Raw genomic sequence first — 19,723 nt, forward strand, 5'->3', positions numbered from 1 at the left:
CTGAATAAAGTTCAAGATAATTTTTATCAGTTTCATTTTTTAAAATTGACTTACCTTAATTTGTTATCATTAAATATCAATGATTATAGAACAAATGAGAGCAAGACAATACCATTTATAAGAATCGGGTTCGGACTACAAATCACATTTCATAACTGTCAATTTTTTTTCAGCTGTAGCTGCTGTCAGATTTTAATCATGGTAAATGTCCATGTTACGGGCAGAAATATTATATTTTCGGTGATCAGAAGATGTTCAACTTCCACTCATAAATTTGTTCCTACGGCCAGAGGTGTATCGCGTGCTCAAATCGAAGGATTCTGCGAGTTTGTGGACAGAGGGCGAAATATTTTAGTTCTTACAGGTGCAGGTATTTCAACAGAAAGTGGAATCCCAGACTATAGATCTCAGGGAGTAGGACTCTATGCCACGAGCAAAAGCAGGCCTGTCATTTACCAGGACTTTGTGAAAAGTGACAGAATCAGACAGAGATATTGGGCAAGAAATTTCATTGGATGGCCAAGGTTTTCCTCTGTTCAACCAAATATTTCTCACTCTTTTCTCAAGAAACTTGAAGATTTTGGCAAAGTTTGTTGGTTAGTGACTCAGAATGTTGATGCATTACATTTTAAAGCTGGAAGCTCAAAGGTGACGGAGCTTCACGGGAGTACACATAGAGTTGCCTGTTTGAGGTGTGATTATAAAACAACCAGACATGATCTACAAATTGTGATAGAAAATCTCAATCCATCATGGAGGGCCTTTTCAAATGTGTTAGCTCCTGATGGGGACATTCAGTTATCTCAGGAAGAAATAGAGGGATTTCAGGTGAGCAATCCCTAAATTAAGTTGACATTTAAAATTTAGCTAGATTTCAGTAATTTATTTTTATACATGTACTTGATTATTAATAATCATCCCACTTATGTAGACAAGGGTTTTCAGTTCTCTCACCATAAACTGTTAATGTGTAGCTGAGAACCAAAAACCCTTGGCTTACCAAGACAAACCATGCATGACTAGCAACTTTTCTATATATTGCTACATGTATATTTAAAGGAAATCACACTATGACCACTATTTGGTAACCATTAGCTGCAGTAATGTAGGCCCTTTGTGATTTTTTTATCTGATTTTTTTCCTTCAAAAAAATAGGGGGGGGGGGGTGTTACATAATTGCAGCTAGGTACAAATAAGAAGTTGTAATATATTCACCACATACATAACAATTTATATGATCATTGTAGGTTCAATATGTACATAACCAAATGATGATTTTTTTCTTTCTCCCTCGCCAGACTCCACATTGTCCAAAATGCTCAGGGCCCCTGAAACCAGAGATTATCTTTTTTGGAGATAATGTTCCAAAGTCTACAGTTGAATTTGTTTTCCAAAAAGTGCAAGAATGCGACCAAGTGTTAGTTGTTGGCTCCTCATTAGAGGTAAGTGTTCAAAACATACATGTATGATAGGAAATTTGATATTAGTCTTAAGAGGACTTACACACGATTTGAGCCCAAATTTTCAAAATTTATTTATCTATTTTTAACATCTAGAATGGCCATATCCGCCAATATGAATGTTCTCAATGTTTCACCAAAATTTGAAAGTCAAATATTGAGATACAAGTGAGCTACAAAGGTTAACATTCTTTGTTTTATAAACAAAGCTCGAGTCCTGTTATTGTTTGCATATGTGCTGTATTGGTATATGTTTCAATCTAATGTTGCTTTTTGTTAGCTCACCTGAGCTGAAAGCTCAAGTGAGCTATTCTGATCACATTTTGTCTGTCGTCTGTCTGTCCGTCTGTCCGTCTGTCCGTCCGTCCGTCCGTAAACTTTTCACATTTTCAACATCTTCTCAAGAACTACTTGGCCAATTTCAACCAAACTTGGCACAAATCATCCTTAGGCAAAGGGGATTCAAAGTTGTGAAAATTAAGGGCCATACCCGTTTTCAAGGGGAGATAATTAGAAATTAATGAAAAATTTCGAGAAATTTTCAAAAATCTTCTTCTCAAGAACCAGAAAACCAGGAAAGCTGAAACTTGTGTGGAAGCATCCTCAGGTAGTGTAGATTCAAAGTTGTGAAATTCATGACCCCCGGGGGTAGGGTGGGGCCACAATGGGGGGTCGAAGTTTTACATAGGTATATATAGAGTAAATCTTTAAAAATCTTCTTCTCAGAAACTAAACAGCCAGGAAAGCTGAAACTTGTGTGGAAGCATCCTCAGGTAGTGTAGATTCAAAGTTGTGAAATTCATGACCCCCAGGGTAGGGTGGGGCCACAATGGGGGGGTCGAAGTTTTACATAGGAATATATAGAGTAAATCTTTAAAAATCATCTGCTCAGAAACTAAACAGCCAGGAAAGCTGAAACTTGTGTGGAAGCATCCTCAGGTAGTGTAGATTCAAAGTTGTGAAATTCATGACCCCCAGGGGTAGGGTGGGGCCACAATGGGGGGTCGAAGTTTTACATAGGAATATATAGAGTAAATCTTTAAAAATCTTCTTCTCAGAAACTAAACAGCCAGGAAAGCTGAAACTTGTGTGGAAGCATCCTCAGGTAGTGTAGATTCAAAGTTGTGAAAATCATGATCCCAGGGGGTAGGGTGAGGCCACATTGGGGGGGGTGTTAAAATTTTACATAGAAATATATAGAGTAAATCTTTGAAAATCTTCTTCTCAGAAACTAATCAGCCAGGAAAGGTGAAACTGTTGTTGAAGCATCCTCAGGTAGTGTAGATTCAAAGTTGTGAAAACCATGATCCCTGGGGGTAGGGTGGGGCACAATGGGGGGTCGAAGTTTTACATAGGAATATATAGAGTAAATCTTTAAAAATCTTCTTCTCAGAAACTAATCAGCCAGGAAAGTTGAAACTTGTGTGGAAGTATCCTCAGGTAGTGTAGATTTAAAGTTGTGAAAATCATGATCCCTGGGGGTAGTGTGAGGCCACATGGGGGGGGGGGGTGTTAAAGTTGTACATAGGAATATATAAAGTAAATCTTTAAAAATCTTCTTCTCAGAAACTAATCAGCAAGATGATTCTTTATCATTGTTAAAACTTTGGCTCCAGGACAATTCTTCGGCCTCACAAGAAGGTTCAGAGTTTGATGTAGCTAAATATCCCATATATAAACAATTGTAAAGGATCTTTTTGAGAACTGCAATACTCAACATGTGATATGACTATAGAATTGAAGCAGGCAGCTATTTTTTAATTAGAATCTTTTTGTATTACTGTATTGAGTTATTGCCCTTGATTTATTGATTCTTGATTATTTTAATTAATGCATCCACTGTTAACCAATTATTGTGATGATTATTTTTATACAATAATAAATATTCAATGTATATAAGTTGTTCTGCATAAGAAGTTTTGGGTAAGGCCAGATTATTTTGTTTATTTTTGATTTCCAATTTTTAGATACTATGAATTATTTTAGGTTGACACATATATAGGGACAGTGTCTATTGCATTTCGATGAGCGACTGTTTGGGGTTAAATTTGAACAGGTATGGATAGATTGAGTGTGTGAACATCCTTGCTCTATCTAATCTAAGTGTTTTCTAACCTTCGATACAAAGTTTGGGTCATTCCTGCACTGTATCGCATTAATACAAGTGTGCAGTCACATCTGCTTGTATTGGTGGTGGTAGCGGCGGAGCACTAATGTATGGTCATCCATGCTGGTGTTCAGGCCTTTCTAGCGCAAGTGTGCGGCACTCCCTGCTTGCGTTAGGTTGAGCTGTTGGTGCAAGTGTGCGGTCATCCCTGCTTGCGTAAACGTTGGTACCTGTTGAGTTGCGTAGGTGTGCGGTCATCCCTGCCTGCGTAACTTTGAGTCCCTATATATGTGCAGGAGCGGTGATTAAAGTCTGCTCTTGTAAATATTGGCAGCAATCAGGGCTATCCGAGTTCCAAGGGGGAAAAATGGATTTTATTTATACAGGATCTACATGTATTATTGTACATTGTCCAGATTGTTTGTTTTATGACTCCATGTAGCTGACTTTATCATACCTATTGTTCCTCAGGTGAGCGATGTGGCCCATGGGCCTCTTGTTGTTGATAAAATAGTTTATGAGCACATTGAATAAGTTTATCTTGTTTGCCACAAGTTATTTAGTCAAAGAAATTGAACTCTCTTTCCCTTACATCATTTGTAAACAAATATGAGACTCGAGCTTTGTTTACATAACAATGACCTCTTTCTTTGTATCTCACTTGTAACTTAAATTCTAACACTCATATTTTGGTCAATCATTCAAAATGCCTAAGATAACCATTTTATACATAAAAATTAAAAAATAAAAGTTTCATCTCAAATCGTGTCTATAGATCCCTTTAATTTTGGAATCTCTTGTTTACCTACAAGTATCACCTGAACTTATTGAGTTATTTTAAATTCCTAATTATATGCGGGGAATTAATATCCAACTAAAAGCTACACTTAAAAAATCCCATTAGTTGTAAACAGTAAACTATACCAATTTATAAAAAATGTTTGGGGCTTACGATTTTATATTCCCGCAGTTGATACTGGGTGATAGAATGCAGAACTAAGTACACGTGTAAAATAAGGAAGCTACAGTAATTTACCTGAGAGACTAGCTGTAAGTTTATAATATAATAATAACTTTTCATTTCCTTTGTAGGTATACTCCGGGTACCGATTTGTTTTACGGGCATCAGATATGAAGAAACCCATTACTCTTTTAAACATTGGTCCAACTCGGGCAGACAAACTAGCTGATCTCAAAATAGATGCCAAATGTAGTGATGTTCTGAAACAAGTGTCTTTTATATATTCTTGATAATCATTATGTATATTCACAGAGTATTTGAATGTACACTTTTAAATGCATTTGATAATTATTTATTTATGTTGTAAGTAAACACAGAAGACTGGCTCTGTATCTGTGATTTTAATAAATTTTTAAGAAGATGAACATTTTTTAATTAGATATTTTGGAGGACGTTTGACAAATGGGTGAATTGATCTGCACAGTTTGCTTCTAAAAGCAAATGTTAATCATTACAATTGTCACACCTTGACCATTAGTACAATGATCATATAGTTTAGCAACCAGTTTCTGGAGCTCAGTTTTTCTTCTACAAAAGAAATATATAATGGAAAAGTGAGAATGATATCAAAAGTTAGCTTGACTAAGTAATAAAGCTTTCAGAAATGCAGTATTACATATATTATGATGTATCAAAGCCCAATATTACGGTAAGATATGCCTATGAACAGTTTCTACATATATTTATACATCTCTGACATCTGCTTGTAAAACATGTTTACCATAGATGTATAATTGGTAACTTATGGAATGTCAGTAACATGTTTTTGTAAAAAGATACATATTATGGATAAGAGATCTTTTTAAGTGATAAAATATCTTTCTCATTATACAATTTTTAAGATTCTACCTTATGAAATCTATGAGCGAACCTGAGGATGTGGGTGGGGTGTACTGTATAGTTACATACAGTTATATTCTTGTACTGACTAGAGAGGACCATTCCAGTCTAAAAGGTCCTGTTACATGTACGTGGCAACTTATTAGAATTCATATTTATAAGTTACATGTAAACATCAGTACGTACTTGGACTTGGGGGGGGGGGGGGACTTCAATATTTGGGGGTTCGAGATATCCGCAGTGGCTTTCCAATCTTAATTGTGAGAATGCGTCCCGTGTATTGTGTCTGTAGGAAAGAAAATACGTGTACGTTGGTGAAAAGGTATTGATTATTCGATTATATGGATTAAAAGAAGATAGGTGAATAAGGCGTATAAAATGCCCAAATGAGGAATGATTAGATACTGCAAAATTCAAATATCATTAAATCTGATAATTTTTCTTAAATAATTAAAAACAGCGTATATTTGACGTAACATCGGTTTGTAACCCTTAAATATTTTAAATACCTGTTATAGGTTGATTTTAACTGGCGTATGCGTGTCAAAACCTCCAAATAGTGTCATTTTTATAACTTCAATGTCATTTCTTGTATAGAGTGGGTCCAAGCTCCATTTTTTTTGTCATAGTCTAAATGCGGTTAAATGGAATTTAAACCGATTTTAATCAACAAATATGTGGAGAGATGACCCACTATACTTTAAAAATGTCAATTTGTAGCCCAACAATTTAACGTTTTTGAAAAAAAAAAATAGAAGTCCGTTAAGAAGATGGGTGGATAAGGTGTATAAAATGCCCATACACAGTCGGACAAGCTAGTGAAAAATTAAAATATCAATAAATCTGATACTTTAAAAAAAAATCATTTAAAACATTTTATTTTATTTTCACTTCTGTATGCTATATTTTTAATACTCATTCCAATGTAAAATATATATATGATCCGAGGGATAATAATAAGACTTCATTAAAAATAATACACGTCTGGCTTGCTTGCATGGCTTACTACCTGTTTGTTCTCCAAATCTCCGCATTGTGCCGTGCATCTATGCTAATTTACAACTTGAATCTCTTCGCTCTTCAGATATATAAATTAAATGTTGTTCCCTTGGTTCTGGAAAGGAAGTCAAAATAGTCAAAGTTTACAGATAGAATTCTTCCCTTGACAACAAATCTTTATCTGATAAAATTAGTTCCTTTTATATATTTACTAGTATATACCAAGTATGATTCCCTCTACTTCTTACGGAAACTTATAGTCATTTCATAGCTTTGTATAAACAGACAGACTGAAATCTACACGCCCCGTTTATTGATTGGTAGAAATCTATACAGCGACTGAAACTGACAGGACTGAAATCGACACGCCGCGCCTTGTTTATCGATTGGTCCTATCCTACAGCGACCAAGGAAAAATTACGGACTGCACGAAATAATCATGATGATGTCAAACTCAGATTTTCACAGGATACGATTTCTGTTTCTTTTAGCTAACATGCTCCTGTACATTAACAGTAATTTAGTGAATTTTACTTACTTTTCATAATAAATTTATTAATTGGTTCAAAGAAAGGCGTAAATATAAACAATAAAATGCTTCCTTTGATGATTCGTGCGGGTTATGAAGGTAGCAATCATTGCAGGAACACATTACATAACCCACTATAATGCGGGTTAAATTATGTATTTTTTCTGCAACGTCGCCACCTTCATATCCCGAATGAATCACCAAAGAAAGCATTTTATTGTTTAAATGACTACATGAAGTCTAAAAATTGTAATGAAATAAACAATGTTAACACAGAAGTTTTAGGTCCTACGTTACGTGCCTGCACAGAACATAATTATGCGCTCTCCATTAAAGCCAGGTTTGGTGGGTTTTTTTAAATAGCAGTCTGGCTAAAGCCAGTCCTTACTTCTGTAAACGTATTACATTTGGCTGTGTATTCTATCTAGCGTTTTTGGCGCTAAATCAAGTACATCGCAAAATGTAAAATATATAAGTAGATACATCCAGACATCCAGAATGCGCTAAATCAAATCCACGCTAACCTGTTGAAAAACCATATCCCGCTAAATATCGTACACGCTAAATATAATACGTTTACAGTATTTCCCAAAGAAGTGAAATAGTTTTTGTAGTTGGAACGTTAACTTTACATTGAGCCAGTCAAAGCCGATTTTTTTTCACCGGCAATTTCATAAGAATTAAGTATTGATAACGTATAAAAGAGAAGAGGAATCGAGAAAATAATTTAACACCCTATAACTTCCGAGTTTCAAAAACAGCAATTGATTTTAAACTTGCTTCAGAACTATAAAGATACTTAAAAAGTAATATCAGAAAATATGCGATAAAATTCCGTGCAACAGGTTAATAAAAAAGAATAAATATTTCTCTTTTGAAAAGAAACTCGTGTATGTCCCAAAATAGTGGAAACATAGGCATCGAATTTGACAATCTTTATCTTTGTTTGGTACATGTTTGATAATTTGCCTCTCTGCAGCTTAAATAACTTTGATGCATATAAAGCTTGGGGAGAAGTTGATATTTGTTTTCTTTAAATATCCGTCATCTATCTATTTATCTTATAATATTTTCGGGAGGGGGGGGGCTGCATGTGGATTTATCGGAAGTGTATCTAGATTAGCTACAGAACTTTAACTATATCTGGATATTCAAAATGTTTTGCTCTCTTTTGTTAAAATCGTGAGAAGTCTAGAATTATAGAAAATTATTAATTAATTCTACCTCAAACAATTAAAGACGATGTGAAAGGAAGTATGCCTATAGAAGAAAAAAATTAATGCAAAACAAAATTTGACGTTCGTGACGTTGTGACGTTTTCGACGAGCTACGTCAAAGTCGTGTTAACATCGCTGACTCAAATTGTCATAAAATGCTTAAAACACACAAAATCATGAATATCTTTGTATACTTGTATTCAGAAAGAGTTAACTAATCGAAATTAACAAAAAAGTAAGTTTGTGAAAGTTTGACCTTTAGGGCCCTTTTCTCATGACGACAGTCATATATTAACATTGAAGACAACAAGCATGAATGAATAGCAAAAATATATAAATTATTTATTTCTCGGACTGCACTGCAGTATTAAACTAATTCAGATACTCCTTCGTTAGAAAACGTTTCTTTTGATTATACACATCCCTTAAGGCCTGGTTCACATAGTCTCCCCTCAAGCGTCGATCGTTAAAAAAGGGAACGAGCCGGCGAAGATGCCCACTTCTCTGGATTTCATTGCAGGCAGTTGAAACCGGATAAAATGCGCAATTCTCAGATCTAGAGGTGAAGGCGTGTGCAATCGAAACCAAAATGGTGCACATGCAAAAGCAGACGACCAAAACTGAAAGGAGAGCAAATCTGTACAGTGTCATTATACTTGCATCATGCTTGAATTTGTCCGAAAACCCTTAATAAATCTTTTAATTTTCCAAGGGGAGGGGATAAATGGGGTTCTTAAAAATGAAATTACAGTTTGAAATATTAAAATTATCCAAACAATATACTCAATGCGGTGCTTTTAAAATCACGACATTTCGATGTCATTTTGACCTTAAGGAACCATGTCCATCCAAGCGAACATAGAACCATTTTAACAAGAGCTTGGACTTTGACGTAGGCCTGTCTGTTTCATTGTAGGCCACTCAGTCATGGCTCTTTGAAATCAACACGATTTGTCTGGCTTTTGAGCGAAGACTACGCAATCGGTGTTTATTTGGCTTGAAACGAGCGTCATTTTTAAAAATTGTTTTGTCGCAATAAATAGATCGTTACATCCTACTGAAAGTCCAAGGTCTTGTTAAAATGGTTCTTATGCAAGGGACCGAGTTTCTTGTCATTACAGCCCTTTTTTTCTTAAAAAAAGTTATTGTCGATTTGGTAGAGCATATTTTATCATATTTACATCTACAAAGTATGATTCCCTCTATTTCTTACGGAACTTATAGTTAATTCATAGCTCTATAGAAACAGCTAGACTGACATCTACACGCGCCGTTTCTCGATTGGTCGAAATCTACAACGGCTGAAACTGACAAGAAATTGACAGGACTAAAATTGACACGCCCTGTTTATCGATTGGTCGAAGCCAACAGCGACCTAAGAAAAATCACGGACTGCACGAAATAATGATGATGTCAACCTCAAAGTCTCACAGGAGACGATTTGGCTGTTTCTTTTAGCTAACGTACTTATGTTCATTAACAGTAATTAAGTGAATTTTACTAACTTTTCATAATCAATTTATTAATTAGTTATAAGACAGATGTTAAAATAATTAATAAAATGCTTTCTTTGATGATTCATGCGGGTCATGAAGGTAGCGATCATTGCAGAAAAAAAATTACATACGGGTTATACATTTTTTCTGCAATGTCGCTACCTTCACATCTTCGCTAGCCAAGGGTTTTCGGTCCACTTTGCTCCCCATAAACCCTTGGCGGATTTCATTGCGAAAACTCGGTGACGAGCTCCGTTTTATGATTGGCTGCAGCTGCGAGTAGCTGATCCAATCGCAGTGCTTGTAAATATAAACTTTGGAAGAAAAAACATTTGGATCTTTGGTAAATCATTCGGTGCTTTTAACAAATTGAGACACTAGTTCACGAGTACAGTGCCTCGCCAACGACGGTCTTACCAGATCGCTTTCAAAATCTACATATTTTACTGGGATTAAACATAGTTGTACAAACTTGTCAAGGCTCGCGTGATAGCGTGGGAGATGTAAACATGGCGAATGTAGAAGTTGCCCATCCCGTTAGTATATACGTTATTGCTTTTAAAGGTTCAATGAGATTTTTTTTTTAATTTCTTTGGTCCGCAATATTTACGACAACGATACCTGGTTTTATGACATTAAAGGATTGATATAAATCGGCGACTTTTTTTTACTCCTGATACAGGTCCTTACAAAACACTATGAATAAAACATTCCGTGCTTTCCCTAGTTTATAACTTAATTCGTATTTAATAGCATCGTTAATTATCATGATTATGTTCCGATATTCGGTAGTCAACATGTTTTCAAGTTGTATTAATGCCGTAGTGTGTATATAACCCGTCGTTTAATTTGATTAAAATGTAAATATGCAAGGGGCGCAACTCAAGTTGCTCGCTAGATAGCGCCACCACATCACCGAGTTTTCGTAATGAAATCCGCCAAGGGTTTACGGGGAGCAAAGTGGACCGAAAACCCTTGGCTAGCGAAGATGCTACCTTCATATCCCGAATAAATCCCCAAAGAAAGCATTTAATTGTTTCAATATTTACATCTACCGAGTCCTATTCCCTTTAGTTCTTACGAAAACTTTAATTAATTCATAGCTCTATGAAAACTAACAGGACTGATATCGATAAACCCCGTTTATCGATTGGTCGAAACTAACAACGACTGAAACTGACAGGACTAAAATTTATATACGCCCCTTTTATCGAAACCTACAGCGACCTAAGATAAAATTACGGACGGACTGCACGAAGTAATCGTGATGATGTCAGACTCAAACTCCAATGGGAAACGATTTTTGGCTGTTTCTTACATCCAACGGACTGATATACACTAACAGTAATTTAGTTAACTTAACTTACCCATGCTAATTGACCACGCAAGTAGTTCGATTCTAAAAATGTAAGTATTATTTCCAAAATTCCCAGGGGTACTCAGTGGTCGAATTTGGTTCCTTTTATTGCATGGATGGAAAGAAGGTTTGAAAAAAAATACAGGCAGGAAAAATTTAGAAATCTTATCTTTATAGGCGCCATAGAAAGGGTGTAAAGAGGCCAATGTTAACACAAATTCCAAAGTGAAAGTGAATTTTTCATGGTAGGGGTTATTTTATATCAGTCCCCTCTCGATTGAATTCCCTGTAGTTTGGATATGTTGTGGACAAGTGTCATTCTATAGCTATGCTGTATTTGAATTCATTTGAGCCGGTGGAATTTTTTATGATTTATTGTTGTATAAAGGAATAAGAGGGGAAAATAATTGTGGTCTGTGTCCTATCAATGAATATAAACTATAAGATGCTTTCTTGGTGATTCATGCGGGTTTTGAAGGTATAGCAATCATTGAATTTTTTTTTTACATAACCCGCTTAGGTATTTTTTCTGTAATGTAGCCACCTTCATATCCCGCATGAATCACCAAAGAAAGCAATTTTTCTTTGAATATATAAAACATACAGTGGGTTTGAACAAAAGTTCTAACAACTTACTAGTATATATTCTCGCGGTTTTGTTTTTCTTAATTATCTATTTTATTTCTGGCTTCCCTTTCAATCATACTTGCAAGATGAAACCATTGAAACTAGAGCTTCTATGCAAAGACATGATGAATAATCTTAAATTCGTTGAAATCACTAAAATAATTACGGAGGTAAAAATATAAAGCAATAAAATTAAAATCGAATGCGTAAAAGTATATTTCTGTGTCAATTATTCAGAATCAATTACTAATAGAAAACAATTTATATGACGTAAAGGCAGCTACATGTCATGTCATACAGGCAATAAAGTCATGTCAATGAGAGCTGAGAAGGCAAAGTCAATCTACGTACAAGTAGATATAAATACAAAATCACATTCAGAAACAGTATGGGTGAACTTATAATATGAAATACCGTTTGCAAGGAAATCAACCAAAGTTTGGCCCAACTTACCTTTAAAATTCATTTTCTTCCTCCTTTCGCTATGAAATCTTGCTCACAAACGACAAATGGTTCATGTATGGATAAACACTGTGTGGTGCATGTCGTTATATACCTGTATCGGATCGTGTGAAGTGATATCGAAGAAAATCGCCTAAATTACAAATAATTTACATGTTGTTCGGTTTCGTTTTTGGAATCATTTCTTTTGATTATGGGTTGTTTGCATGAAAAGTCATTGAAATTTTCAGGTGCGTTACATCATTACGCCATCTTATAATTCAAAGTCTGTATTTTCTTGCTACATAATTATATTTTACGTAATTATCAAGATAAAAACTATTCGAGTTAGATTTATTTGTTCTTGGACTCAGCACGGGCGGAAGGAAAAGAATACTCCTTCCCATCTCTCTCTCTCTCTCTCTCTCTCTCTCTCTCTCTCTCTCTCTCTCTCCCTCTCTCTCTCTCAGTTAAATTCTTAGTAAAATGGAATTAAGGAGGTTTTATAGAGGTCAACAAACCACTGTAACACATTAGAACATCAGAATTGCATTAAACTTTTGTGTGAGAGAGAGAGAGAGAGAGAAAGAGAGAGAGAATGATTTCATATATCATTACACAAAGTTCTTTGTTTAAAGGAGATTAACATGGTATAAAATGGTTACGACTAACCAGCTCTCTTAATCTGGTAAACATTCGGCAGAAAGAATTTAAAAAAAAACTTCACTAAATTAAGGGAAACAAATACCTAACGTTAAACTATGGAAAGCCGTAGTGTACCCCCACATTATTATTATATTTTACTATATTATATGGTCACAATAAAAATGTCCTACCAAAAATAATAATCACTTCTATTTCCTTTCATTTTTATTTTCACGCCATGTGATCTTTATAAATACCAAATAAATATTGATACATTTGAATGTTAGCTTTATCCACATGCAGTGAGTATAAAAGTTTGGTTATATTGGAGCGTGAGTTTTAGCACAACAGCTTAATGCTTTTATGTTTATATAATTATTGTACTCATTTAGACAATGCTTTCTTTGATGCTCTATAATTATTTTCTCCCTGTTTTTCAGAACTTGATTGTATTGATACATCTAGGGAAAAATAATTACGATCTACCCAGTTTTAATCAGTGTGTCCGTGCAATCCTGTACGTGTTATAAAAGAGTGACCGGGGGGGAGGGGGGGGGCTTCAGTATAACTCGGCTCGTCTTGATCCCTATGAAATCATTAATGCATGTTTTAATTTAATACAGACACACTTGTAAGCAACGCAGGCTTGTAATTGGAATCCTCACAAGATGGAATTTAAGCTAGCATTTTCCAACAACTTACTCCTAAGTTGTTTGTGTGATAAAAGTGAAACACTGTTGAACGTCATCGATTTCAAACACCATCGGGAAAATGCGGATAAAAGATATCAGGAAGCGATAAATCCCAAAATTCAGAGGCCATTGTACTGAATCTTTGTGTGTATTTGCGTGTGCGTGTGTGTGATTTTTTATTATTTTTTTTATTATATAAGGAGGAAAATGATAGGGAGTAATTTCCCCATAATTTATTCACTGTCGATTGCTTTTACATGTATATGTTTTCATTAATAAACTAAAGGTGGCAAGTATACATGTTTACTGGTCACCCCTAATCCCCTGGGGTCTGACAGAATTTCTTTCCCAAAGGCATACCTTATTTTCTCACCTTACCCTGGGGAACAAGAATTTTTTTTACTTCTGACGCATGGAAGAAAACAAATTGTGAAAGGTCATCCGCGTGACTCAAATGACCTAATAAAACATTTCAAAGTGCTTAATATATTTTAAAGTAATTTGTCATGAATCCCCCCATCCCCCCAAAAAACATTTCGTTGTTTATTTAATTACACCATACTTTAATTTTCATTACTTATGTTTCCTAATTCTTAAACACGGTTACACCTGGTGAAGTATCCATATACAATTTGTGATATCCTATTAATGTTGTCATATCTCCATATTGACATAACTAGGATATTTCAGTTTACATCATTCATTTCTATATATTTACATGTTCAACTGTCTTTGTCTGTGATAACATTACGAATCCAGTTTGAACCCTAAACCCCAACAACTTCATAAAACATGAGTGACACAAAATGGGCGTGTCTTATAGCATAACCGGAAAACGAAATTGGCTGCGCCGCGTAGTAATACATAGCATGTGTTACACAAAAAAATAGTGGTTTTAAAATGATGTTGTTTTAAAGTGTACAGATTGGAAATAATATTAATATAAGTAATAAGGAATAATTCTTTGAATATTATGAGGTGATAATTTCGGTTGGAGCGTGGTCAAATCTATAATAAAGCCCTTCCGGCTTTATTGTATTTGACCACGCCCGACCAAAATTATCAGCTCATAATACTCAATGAATGATTCCTTATTCCTTATATAGTCTATATAATTATACATATAGATGTTTTTATCTGTTTCTGACAGGGATATCAATTTACTTGTCCGTTGTTATCTCATGAAAGAAATCACAATGAATTTTTTATGCAATACTGCTTTCTATATCATATACTAAGGTTTTATTATTTTGTAGGGATCTTATTAGGCATGCTATTTCAAGGAAACCTACAATTGTCATTTCTGACATACATGTTCGTGTATAAGAATCAAGTTTTATTTGGTATTTATAAATGTCACTCCACCTTTTATTGACCAATGCATAACATATGAAGGATTTACACCTTATGAAATACACGTAGATACACATCAAAACAATAACACACATGTATAGGGATGTTACCATACATTTCTTAATTAGCACTATTTAAAATAAAGCCTTGTCTGTAAATTCAAACTAAACAGTATTACACACATATACCGGTATATTCCTTTACATTACATAAAATGCATGTTTATCATTTCCTTTAAACTCCTGAAATGTCTTAAAGAAAAAAATTAAATGTATCAATAAATATTACAGTTTTTAAATATCAAGTAAAAAAAAAGCAGAAATGTCTTAAAGCACTTGACTGGCCTGTTCAAACTTTACTGACATAAGATGATTTACTTCCATATATTATAAAAAGGAAAAAAGATTCATATACATTTGAACACATCCAAAGAAAATCTAAAATTATAAATTAAAAAGAAAGACATGCTTAACATAGTATATTTATGTATGTAGAACTTGACCAAAAAACAATTAATGCCATATTCATGCACTACTGGTTGATACATAAGTTGGCATTTGATACATTATAGAGGACCTTGTCTCACACTTGCCACCTGACTTTTTTTACATCAGTTAATTCTGGCTCAAAATATGCTTTTATAATTGGTGTCAGACTATTCTCAAGAGTTGATACAGCAAAGTTATACATGCAGATGCTGATCATTATGAAAACAGTTAAACATTTCAACTCGGAGATATTTCTGATTTGTACTTTGATTAAATTACCTTTCCATAATGTTTATGGTCACATATATGCATGGAGACAAAACTATCAGTCATATGAGTTTAAAAATAACATATCATATGTCCTTTAATGCGCTGTAAAATAAGTATACATACATACACAGAAATCTAATATGGAAAAAAAAATCAACACATGCACAACTGAAAATCAGAACATTTAAATCAAGCAGAAAAAATCTTATCATTGTAAAAATGCAACAGGTGTGATTCTACCATAAATTGTCAAAAACCTTCACTAAATCAAAGTTGCTGATCAGATCAATACACAGTATACTTAAACTATACACACAAAAGAATATTAGTGTTGAGGACCACTCCACCAATTTCTGTCCATTAGGTACATGTATAAAAAAGAAGACCAATACTGCTGGTTCGAGCAGACATGGGGAGCCAATCCTTGATAAACTTGTCAATGAGATAATCCTCCTCCTTCATCAGATGATCAAGCTCAGTGGGCTCTCTAATGGTCATTTTATACAGCCATCCTGGAACAAAGATGCAGAAAAAAGGTTCATAATTTGCGTTTGTTAACCATGTACATATATCATATCATTTAACGGATATTAATAATGAATGTGAAGGGGATCTTTGAAACATGCAAAATACATTGCTGCCGATTTTGTGAAGTAAATTGAGGTTAAATATTTCAATGCGTTGACAGTTTTTACATAGATGATGGTGGTGGTAGCTTGTTTTATTTTTCGTTTCGTTTTCATTATGTATGCTTTGTAACCTGTGAACTATCGCCTGTATTTTGTTATTGGGAGTTGATTTTTGATCAACTCTCCTATGCAGTCACTCGGACAAACCGAAAGTGAAACAGTGTTTGGACCTAAGCAAAAATCATTGCTCCTTACAAGACTTAGTTCTTGAAAATAATTGATGAATTCGATGTAATGTATGCTAAAGCATTGTTTTTCAAGGAAACTTATTTACAAATACCTTAAAAATAGTCAGATTTTAAATGGTACGAACAATTTAAATATTTTTTGTAGTCGTATGTATTCCTACGCCAGAGTTCAATATAGTCTCGTTCAACTCGACGCTCGGCTGTCTCCGTAAACCCTTGTCGGAGATTTACGGTGTCTGAGCGTTTGGTTGAACGAGACTAGTCGAAGAGTTCAATATAAAATAATTGCTTGGATCCATACAATTTTCGAGAACTATTTCTACCACTGATACATAGTTTGATTGAATTAATTTTATCTTTAAATATTATTTAAGGTGGAAGGCTACATCGTCACAAACATGTCTGACTTCCGTTCGAAACGCCATTGCGTTCCGGATTGATAACATTATGTCGTGGTACAAAATAGCTATACACCGTTTAATTGAACTCTTTTAACTAAGGAGACGAGATAGGACTGAAATCACCAAAACGCTTAGAAAATATGTCAATTTTCTTCCTGTTAAAAGCTTTTAACTAACATTGATTATCAGCTGTTTTGTACGGAAAACGTGGACTCTAAATAATATACCGTTTCCCTGCTCTGCTGCTATTGGCAATACATTTTTGTCATGTCATCTGCAACAGACGATCATCCATATGTGGCGGATTATCGATATAGGTAAGCAGATGTCAAATTTTCATTTAAACTATATATGTATGATGAATATAAAACGAAAGAACCGTAGTACGATCTCTTGAATTGATCCTAACTTCCCAAATTAAAAAAAAAAAAATTTGCAGTAAAAGACTTTCACTGAAACTTTGACATTAAACAAATGTATTTTGATTTAAATAGATACAGCTAGGTAGCAATAGCAGTGGAAGCCCGGATTTGCAAGCAAAATGAGGGAAAGACAGGATTCTGAAAAGGAGCATGTTTTTCATTTCCACACATGCATGTGTATCACTATGGACATCTAATGTATGTATTAATATGCGTATGGTTGTTGTTTATAATTGCTATTGTATATAAAAAAGTAGAAGGCAATTTATAATATAATTAACTACTAATATTTTGTTCTGAAGAGTTAAATATATAATATGTTTTACGGTGCTACCGTTCTGGCGAGTGCAGCAAGAATTACACATACTGTACCTTGCATCATTGTCAACTTATAGTTTTATTTAGGTATCAACGAACGTCAAAGAATTTTTGAGAGAGTATTGCTCTACAATAAGTATGCCAAATGTACTAATTTTAATGGTTATGATATATACAGCGCAACCCCCTACCCAGAGAGAGAGAGAGAGAGAGAGAGAGAGAGAGAGAGAGAGAGAGAGCCCGGTACCTGTTTGTAGGTGTGTAATTTCCCACTTTTATTTAATGGTATGACTATATGCAATATCTACATAATTTTTTAACTGTTTATTTTTTCATTTTATTCCTTTTTATTTAGTTCAAAATGTCCTATTGTTTATTTCCTTCCTATTCATATACTTACCTGCCTACTGCACGGTACATGCATGCACAATTAATGGATCGACATGACAGTAAAGTATGGCCCTTGTTAGTTTATATATATATAAAATCTCTATATTAAAAAAAGATTAAAAACAAATCATATGTCAATGAGGCAGGTATCGCAGACTATATTGAAATAGCCAGTACACTCATTACAGATGTTTGATCCACCTCTAAATTTTTCGCGGGAAATATAGCGCGAGTGCACTGTGACGTCATCCATGACTTTGTTCGTCTTTGTTTACGTTTCTCGACTCAATACGAAGGTATGGAAGCATGTAACAAATCTTTTGAGTCTCGCCAAAGCATATGCGGTACTCAAAACGTGTCTTCAAACTTTAAGTCACCGTAAATTACGAGTTGAAAGTCGGCCATTTTTGGCATAGCACCACGGGTGAAAACATTAGAGAGCATTATGGGACGTAGACAAAAAATTTTGTTTGATGAACTGTAGGTTTAGCTCGTTCTTTTTCCCGCGCACACTGGTTCTTAGAGCTCGCTTCGCTAGCCGGCGCTGCGCGCCGGCGAGCTGCGCTCGCTATAATGCATTCATCAATTATAATATAATTTTTCAGATTCAAACATTATCATAAGCACTATTTATCTTATATCTACATATTTAGCATAGACTTGTTCCTTTTTTAATTTTTCTTCGTGATTTTTGTTAATTAAAAAATTGATCCCAAGATATTTGAGACCATGTAAAATAAAGAAAGACAACTCTTAAACAGGATCTTTCATACCAAGATTTTTGCAATAATTAAGTATTTCCTTTAATTTTTCAATTTCATTCAATTTCTTTTCTTTATCCCTTTCACCAACGAATATTGTTTATATTTTCAGGTTTTTGTGGGATTTTGTCCAGCAGTTTGCCTTAACATAATTTTTTTATATTTTAGTTTCATATTTATGTGGATTCCAATAAAAATCATACAAACTTCATTCATGATTTTTTTGTTTTTCATTTCTAAACTTAATAACATTTCACTTTCATAAGAATTTTAAAACAGAAATGTTTAAAAATTTGATAAATAAGGGGTTATCTGGAACCAGACTGATATTTTAAAAATTCTCTAGAAAATAGTGTATTGTATTTTGAGGTATATTATTGTTGAATACTGTGCCTAGTATTGGTAACAAATGCATGCAACAAAAATCTCCTACACTTATTTGGTGTAGAGATCCACCTTAACATGATTCATATGGAGGTTTCTCGACATTCTAGTCGAAAAAGTTCAAAAATTCGTATTATAAAAATATGCGTAATTCAAATTAGAAACTACGTATACATGTACTTGTCATGCAAAATAACATATCATTGATTTTAAAATAAATAAACATCGACAAAATCAACTCCCATCAGTTCCTCAGTACCTTGATTTTTACGTATCAAATCAAACAGACACCTTGGTAAATCAGACAGTTGACAGTTTACCTGCGCAAATTAAGCAAAATCTGATGTATTAACAAAGTACTAAAATACAATTCATTCTATCGGTAATTCATAATGTTTGATTAATGGAACGTTTTGTTGTTGAGATGCTCAGCATTTTCTCTAGTTTATTCAATCTAAAAAGAGTTTAATATCGCTGACGGAAATATGTAGGTATATATATGATTCATTTTGAAAAATTAATTTTGCTCTTTATTTGCTATAGTGCATGTTACTTATATTTAATTGTTTACAATTTCTTTTTACTAACCATACTTGAGTGTTAAGCTTCGAATTATAAGCAAGATACA

The 19,723-nt window shown here is 34.1% G+C and overlaps 2 protein-coding genes across 2 annotated transcripts in view; one reads left to right on the forward strand and one right to left on the reverse strand.

Moving 5' to 3' along the window:
• Positions 1-138: 138 nt before the first annotated feature.
• On the forward strand, positions 139-4,949 carry LOC128190783 (NAD-dependent protein lipoamidase sirtuin-4, mitochondrial-like). Its single transcript, XM_052862976.1, has 3 exons — positions 139-828; positions 1,299-1,442; positions 4,660-4,949. The coding sequence occupies exons 1-3, from the start codon at positions 199-201 to the stop codon at positions 4,816-4,818; spliced, it is 933 nt and encodes a 310-aa protein (XP_052718936.1). The 5' UTR covers positions 139-198; the 3' UTR covers positions 4,819-4,949.
• A 10,545-nt stretch (positions 4,950-15,494) lies between these two features.
• Positions 15,495-19,723, reverse strand: part of LOC128187300 (glycine cleavage system H protein-like) — a 29,045-nt gene continuing 24,816 nt past the window's right edge. The window contains exon 6 of the transcript XR_008244064.1: positions 15,495-15,677. The gene's annotated coding sequence lies outside the window, so the exon portion shown is untranslated. The remainder of the gene's footprint in view (positions 15,678-19,723) is intronic.

The sequence above is a fragment of the Crassostrea angulata genome, chromosome 6 (genome assembly GCF_025612915.1).
Source record: "Crassostrea angulata isolate pt1a10 chromosome 6, ASM2561291v2, whole genome shotgun sequence".
Lineage (NCBI taxonomy): Eukaryota > Metazoa > Mollusca > Bivalvia > Ostreida > Ostreidae > Magallana > Magallana angulata.

What these genes read in the sequence shown, in the direction of transcription:
- LOC128190783 (XM_052862976.1), top strand. Translation starts at nt 199, where the DNA reads ATGGTAAATGTCCATGTTACGGGCAGAAATATTATATTTTCGGTGATC. An exon ending in AAGAAATAGAGGGATTTCAG is followed by an intron (nt 829 to 1,298) that starts GTGAGCAATCCC and finishes CTCCCTCGCCAG; the next exon opens with ACTCCACATTGTCCAAAATG. An exon ending in TTGTTGGCTCCTCATTAGAG is followed by an intron (nt 1,443 to 4,659) that starts GTAAGTGTTCAA and finishes TTTCCTTTGTAG; the next exon opens with GTATACTCCGGGTACCGATT.